Source organism: Sciurus carolinensis, chromosome 8 (genome assembly GCF_902686445.1).
Source record: "Sciurus carolinensis chromosome 8, mSciCar1.2, whole genome shotgun sequence".
Classification (NCBI taxonomy): Eukaryota; Metazoa; Chordata; class Mammalia; order Rodentia; family Sciuridae; genus Sciurus; species Sciurus carolinensis.
In genome coordinates, this window is record NC_062220.1 from 66210151 (window position 1) to 66217786 (window position 7636).

At 46.5% G+C, this 7636-nt stretch overlaps 1 protein-coding gene across 3 annotated transcripts in view; it reads right to left on the bottom strand.

The window, feature by feature from the left end:
- Nucleotides 1–7125, bottom strand: part of Srpk2 (SRSF protein kinase 2) — a 204506-nt gene extending 197381 nt beyond the window's left edge. For all 3 annotated transcript variants that reach the window (XM_047561613.1, XM_047561612.1, XM_047561611.1), the window contains exons 1-2: nucleotides 6990–7125; nucleotides 6844–6897 (exon numbers count right to left, since the gene is read on the bottom strand). In XM_047561613.1, the coding sequence (XP_047417569.1) occupies nucleotides 6844–6897; nucleotides 6990–7005 (70 nt within the window). In that variant the 5' untranslated portion in view covers nucleotides 7006–7125. The remainder of the gene's footprint in view (nucleotides 1–6843; nucleotides 6898–6989) is intronic.
- Nucleotides 7126–7636: the final 511 nt, after the last annotated feature.

The following is a 7636-nucleotide window of genomic DNA, read 5'->3' on the forward strand; positions in this document are numbered from 1 at the left end:
ATAAAACAAAAGTGAACTTCCTAATTAGGGTAGACACCACCAAGGAAGGCATTGCTACTAGAGGTGTAAAGGAGGACATCAATACTGTTTGAGAGGTGCTAAAAAAGCTGAACTCACAGAAGTTAAGTAGAATGGTGATTACAAAGGCTGGAGAAAGTAGGAAGGACTTAGGTGTGGGAAAAGTTGATCAAGGGGTTACAATTAGAGCAGAATGAGGTCTGGTGAGCTACTGCACAGCAGGGTGACTATAGATAATAATGTACTGTTCAAAAACCTAAGAGAAAGGATTTTGAATATTTCCACCATAAGGAAATGATAAATGTTTAAGGAGGAAAATGTTTAGTTCAACTTAAACACTATGCAATGTATACAGGTATGGAAACATAAAATGGTACCACATTAATACACACAATTTTTATGTTTTTATGTATCCATTGAAGAATAAATTTAATATTTTTAAAAGACACCAAAAGAGTAAGTTGCTCACTTGGCAGAAAGTCAAAATAAAATAAACTTCTGCCAGATGCAATAGTGCACACCTGTAATCTTTGGGATTCAGGAGGTTGAAGCAGAAGGATCACAAGTTCAAGGCCAGTCTGGGCACCCGTTTCAAATAAAAAATTAAAAGGCCTGGGGATGTAGCTCATGATAAAGGATGTATGCATCTTTAAACAAACTCCTCTAACAGTCAAGCATGATGGTGTATACCCATAAGTCCCCTTACTCATCATGCTGAGGCAGGAGGATCTCTGTAGCCCAGGAATTCAGGACCAGCCCAGGTAAACACAGTGGGACTCCATACCAAAAACAAACAAAAACAAAAAACAAAAAAACCTCCTCCTCTAATTTACTCCTGGGCATTTATCATTCAGAAATGCAAACTTACATTCACACAAAAACCTGTATACCAATGTTCAGCAGTTTTATTTCTAAGAATCACAACCTGAAAACTACCCAAAAGTCCTTTTAAAGGAAATGAAAAAACTGTTTATACAATGTGATAATATCAGCAATAAGAAGAAATGAACTACTAACACAGGCACAACACAAATGAACCTCAAGGGCATCATGCTGAATGAAAAATGAATGTCAAAAGGTTACATGTTATATAATTGTTTACAGAACACTCTCAAAGTGGCAAAATTATAGTGACAGAGAACAGACCTGCACTCACCACAGGCTGGGTTAAGGGAAAAGTGTGACTATTAAAGGATTACAAGTGGGGGTTCTATGTGGTGATTAAACAGTTCTGCATCCTGCTTGCTTGGAGTACACTAATCCACACAAATGATAAAATTTGACAGACCTACACCCCGGAAGGAATGCATGTAAAAATTGGTAAAATCAAGTTTTCCTTGAATTAAGAACAAATTGTATTGCCAGGCATAGTGGCACATGCCTGTAATCCCAGGGACTAGAGAGACTGAAGCAGGAGGATCTCGAGTCAAAGCCAACCTCAGCAACTCAGCGAGGGCCTAAGCAACTCAATGCTACAACATGGACGAACCTTGAAGACATTACACTAAAGAAAGAAACCAAACACAAGGTGAAATATTATGAGATTCTATTTCTATGAAATATCCAGAATAGGTAAGTCCGTAGAAGCAGAAAGTACATCAGTGGTCAGACATGGTGGTATATGCCAGTAATCCCAGCTATTGAGGAGGCTGAGGTTAGAAGACAGTAAATTCAAGGCAACCCTGTTATTTAGCAGAACCTATTAAATAAAAAAGAGCGGGATACAGCTCAGTGGCAGAGTACTAGCTTAGCATGTCTGAGGGCCTAAATTCAATCCCTAGTTCTAGAAAAAAAGGAAGAGAAGGAAGTGAAGGAGGGAGGGAAGGAAGGAAGGAAGGAGGAGAAGGAGAAAAAAAGGGAAGAAAAAGAAAAAGGAAGGCAGGCATTTATTGTCACTGGCAAAGGAACAGTAACTGCTTTCTTCTTAGGGTGGGGTAAAAAATTTAAGGAATTAGTACAGCTATAGAACCTTGTGAAGAGACCTAAAAATCAATGAATTATAACTTTAAAAAAATACCTTATTTTGAGACAGGACTTGTCTGTTGCCCAGGTTGGCCTCAAACCCACTGGGTTCAAGGGATTCTTCCACCTCAACCTCCAAGTGGCAGGCATTGCAGGAGTATACCACCGCACCTATCTCACTAAGAGATAAATTTTATGGTATGTCCATTATGTCTCAATAAAAAAGTAATGTGGCTGGGGATGTAGCTCAGAACACATACTTAGCAAGCATGAAGTCCAGATTTCAATCTTCTGTAACACTAAAAAAGGGGGGGGAAAGTTATGTGGGGGAAAAAAAAAAAATCAACAAATGAATGAGAGCTTAATTTTTTTTTATTATTTTATTAGTTGTCAATGGACCTTTATTTAATTTATCTATTTATTATGTGGTGCTGAAGATCAAACCCAGTGCCTCACACCTGACAGGAAAGCACTTTACTACTCAGCCACAAACCCAGCCCCGACACCTTAATTTTTTTACCTTCATATTCAAATGCCCTAAGGTAACCAATCTATCCCAAGCTCTAAGATTTAGCTAAGTCATAAGATTTTATACTTGAATGACAACCTAGTACTCCCCTGCTGCCCGCTACTCACATTGCAGTATTAATGATAATTAGTAAAGTAAACTTACTGGAACAATCTAATGAGATTAAAATTTTGACTTGGGTTTGAAAGTTCTACTTAGTGGTAGAGCAGGGAAGAGCTTAGCCTGTGCAAGGCCCTAAATTCAATCCTCAGCTCTGTAAAAATTAAGTAAAAGCTTTGGCTCAACTAAATAGAGAATATACTGACAATTAAAGAGAGTCTCAAAGAACTGGCTTAATTCATAAAACCTCATGGACTTGAATGATCTAAAATTAATGACGAGCAGCTTACATATACAAGTAGATAATCACAAAGTAGATCACACTGAACTGGGCCTGGTGGCGAACACCCAGCTACCTGGGAGGCTTAGGTGGGAGGATCACCTGAGCCCAGAAGTTCAAGTACAGCCTGGATGACACAGCACTTACCCAATCTCAAAAACAAATTCAATTTTTTTAAAAAAGTAAATCACAATGCATCAAACCAGGGCCATATAGAGTCATGTAATTCTTTTGCCAGTCATCATATTAATATAGTTTAAAATTAGACCTACACATTTTCTCCTCTAGAGACTTCATCAAAAGCAAAAACACTAGGCATCAGAACTGAATTCTGATCCAGACTAAGCTGTATGACCTTAACTGGCAGAACCATCTGTAAAGTGAGGAATACCAACACACAAGTCTCCTGAAGTCCCTCTAGTGTCACTCCTTGCATCCAAAGCAAGTGGCCTCATTTCCCACATACAAGCTGGCTCCCCAATTTCTATACTAACCCCCATTGCCACAATCTATCCCTCCCATATCAGCTAATGCTCTTAAAAAGGAACCAGAGCCTTTTCCTCCCAGACATAAGCTTCCCATGGCCTGCAAGGCTCTACACACTCCAACTCCTGCCTCTTTCATCCATCCAAGTCACTCTGGCACTGTGACATTATCCCAATCCACTCCTCCCCAGGGTTTTGCCACATCCTCATCTCATCTCTAGCTTCTATTCAAACGTCACTTCCTCAAAGTTGAGTATGGACTCTGCTCCCAGGCTACCTAGAATCAACCTAACAGATGGGTATGTACTAATACTGTGTTCCTGTTTCTTAATCTTTAAATGGTAATAACAACAGTGCCTAGCTCACAGGGTTGTCACTACGTATAAACACACATAAGTTAATCGCCATGACTGGCACAGTATTCAGATGTCATCTACACTAAGTATTACTGAAGGTGCTCCAAAATATTTTCTTTCTACTCCTAATCTGAAATTATTTCTCATTTGTCATCCTCTGTGGTTCTCCCCAAATCTTCATGAAATGTAAGCTTCATGAGGAGTTGTCTTGGTCAAAGCTCTCTCATCATTTTCTTAAGTCAAATACTGACTGAACAGATGATTAAATTTTATCAAGCAATTTTTCTGGGGGGGCGGGGAGTACTGTGAATACAATCCAGGGCTTGCACAGGTGAGGCAAGCACTCTATAACCAAGCTTACCCCTCTCTGAAGCAATCTTAAATGTCTTGATTCAAAGAAATTAAGTAAAAAACAGCAGTGCCTCAATCAGTTGTGTATTTGGGCTGGTCTCCTCTACTTGCTAAATACCTTGCAGACCAGTCAGTTCATTTCATACCTAGTTGTTTTTGTTTTGTTTAGCTGGGTTTTATTTTTGTTTTTGTTTTTCCTTTGGTGCCAGGGATAGAAGGGGGGGGGGGGGGGGCACCTAACCACTGAACTACATCTTCAGTCCTTTTTTTTTATATTTTATTTAGAGACAGGGCCTTGCTAAATTGCTAGGTTGACTGTGAACTTGGAATCCTCCTGCCTCAGTGTACAGAGCCACTGGGATTACAGACATGAAGCATCACAACTGGCATTAGCTGTTTTTTCAAATCTTATCACATATATACAATTCACAGCAAACAGACTGGAATAAGGGCAAATGTAAATACTGTGACTAAGGGTAAATATAAAATACTGTGGATATGCACTAATTCTTTATAAACATACCACATAAATCCAAAAGGTTCTTGCCTCAGGAAAGTCATATCCTGAAATATGAAATACACACTTGCGTACGTGTGTGCACATGCATCACTCGAAGGGTACTGGGGATTGAACCCAGGGCCCTGTGCATGTGAGGCAAGCCCTCTACGAACTAAGCTATATCCCCAGCCCCCACACTGACTTTTAATTAAAACTTTTCTTTGCCTATATACATACATAATACACACACAACCATCCTCAAAATTAGGATCTTTTTAATTGCCTTTTATGTTTCAGAATATTATGAGCTACATGAAACTAAATCAATGCTTGAATTGAAAGCTATGATTAAACCCCAACACTCCGAATCTGAAGCATTGCTCCTTCAGTGGTTCACCAAAGGAAATCCCAAACTTAAGGTTCTGAATGACTTGAAAGCTAGTATTAATTTTTTTAAAGCAACTTAAACTATCAAAACCCATGTTTTAGTATCTTAAAATTAATATCCAGCCAGGAGTGTTGTCATGTGCCTATAATCCCTGTAACTGAGCTTGGGGGTGGGGGTTTGAGTCAGGAGGACCACAAGTTTGAGGCCAGTCTCAACGACTTAATGAGACCCTAAGCAATTTCACAAGACCCAAGATCCTGCCTCAAAATAAATAATTAAAAAGAACTGGGGATGTAGTTCAGTGGTAAAAACACCCGTGATTTCAATCTCCAGGACTGCAAAATGGGGGGCAGGAGGTGGAAAAAAACCCAATATCTAATGTTTACTCTCTGATCCTTCCCAGTCTTAAAAAAGCAAATCCTTTTCCGTAATACGTTTTTCTTAAGAAATATATTTTTAAGTAGATACTAATATCCACATTTTGTGAACCCCTAAAAATACTTTCATAGTTTTAAATGAAGAAAATCCAGGCATGAAAGATGGTCACATCAGTAACGACTTTAAGAGTTTTCCTATGTAGTGGGGTTGTGGCTCAGCGGTACAGCTCACCTAGCATGTGTGAGGCACTGGGTTCGATCCTCAGCACCACATATAAATAAATAAAATATAGATACTGTGTCACCTACAACTAAAAAAAAAAAAAATTTTTTTTAGGAGTTTTACCAGATGTCACCAATGAATAGGAAATTCGCTAGGCATCAACCAAGGCCAATACACGAGGAGGAAGTCTAAGCAGAGCTGCAGGGTACCCCCCAAAGAAACAAACAGAAATGCTTTCACAATTTCATTAAAGACGATGGTGATGCTGGACTATCATCCCCAAGTATCAAAGATACCACACAGATTTCTTGCTCAAAAGAAAGATAGAAGCAACCAAAACGAGGAAGAGGTAACAATGTTGAACGCTGGTAGATTAAGAACACAGCTAGAGAAAAGGAGGCCGACCCGGCGGCGCCCTGCAGTCTCCGAGCGGCTCTCCAGGAAAAGCTTCTCAGGCAGCGGCCCGCCCAACTCGGATGCGAGGCCAGGCTGGAGGTGGCTGGCACTGGCACGTTGTGAAATATCACCAGGCTATAGATCCAGTCCCTGGCACAATGAGAGGCCAGCCCGCCCGCGCACACGCCCACCGCCCCGCGCTGCCCGAGACCTGACTGCGGCCGCAACGCACCCAAGTCACACTCGACCCTAGCAGAAAGTTTCGAATAAAAACCCGAGCGCCGAAACGCACAGGTCTTGGAGCTGAACTCGCGCCAGGAACACGCCCGAGGCAAACCACTTTGTGACAACCAGCTCGGATTTCAGCAGAAAGGCCGAGAGGCGGGGACCAGGAGGAAGAGGAGGCGGTACTCGCTCACACACTCGGGTCCTCTTCCTCTATGGCCGGGTTGTCCAGGTGGGAGCCGCGCAGCCGCCTCACGCCCGCACCGGCTGCACCCGGAGTAGGGAGCGGGAGCCACGGTCCCTCCCGGGAAGGGCCCGAGACCCCCGGACCAGCCCGGCGCGCAAGGGAGGGGCGCGCACGCCGGGCGCCTTCCACCGACCCCCCGCTCGCTCCATACGGCCGGAGCCACCCGCCCGGGGGTCAGGGCTCCGGGGATGCTCCGCTGGCCGGCCGCGGGCCCACGTGCCCCTCCCCCGCCCGCTGCCCCTCCCCCCGGGTCGCCCGCGGGGCGCGCAGGAGCCGGGCGCCGGCTCGTCCCGGGGGACCAGCCCCGCCCGCCGGCCGGGAGACCCAAGCAACTTTTCCCTGCGCGGTCGCGAACTGCCCCCAATGGGGCGGGGTGGGGGCCCGGGGTCGAGCGCAGCGTGGACTCACTTTTTCGGATGTTTCTCTCTTTTCGGCCTCCGTTTCGGGCCTGAATGGCCAGCACTAGGGAAAGACAAGACACACATTAACGGTCGGGCCGGCCGGCCCTGAGGGGCCGCGTGGCTGGAAGGAGGGAACGCCCGCGGGCCACTCACCTTTCCGGGAGCTCATCCTGACGCGGCGGAAGCTGGGCGGGGGGCTTCGCGGCGGCGGCGGCAGTGGCGACGCGGGAGCCCAGCCGAGCCGGGTTGCAGCCCTCCACTAGCTCCGCCAGCCCGGAGGAGGCGGGAACCGCGCAGGCGCCGCCGCCGCCGCGCTCCCGCGGGGGCCCATATAAGACCCGCCCCCGGCCGGCCCCGCCCCCGCCCCGCCCCCACCCGCCGGCCCTTGGGGGGGATCCGGACCCCAGCGCCGCGCCCCTGCCCTGAGCCCCGCACCCACTCGCCCGGCCCCCCTGTGCAGAAGTGGCCGCCCGCCCGCAGCCACTCGCGTCCACTTGCGCCCACGGTCTCCCCCTCCCCAGCCCACGGCTCGGGCCTCTGCCTCCTGAGACCCTGCGGCTGGCCCAGGCCGACCGCCCTCCCTGAGCACCCAGACCCCTGCCCGCGCGACCCTCCCTCGGCATCCACCGCCTCTCCCTTCCGCACCCCGGCGGGTCGCGCCGCACGCCTCTCCATGCGCCCTTCCTTGGCCCGCGCCTCCGCGGGTCTCACACCACCTCTCCTCCCGCGGCCTCTTCTCTCCCTTTGCTCCTCTACATCCTTGCATCCCCATGAGCGCCGCTTCCTCCTCTCTGGCGGGC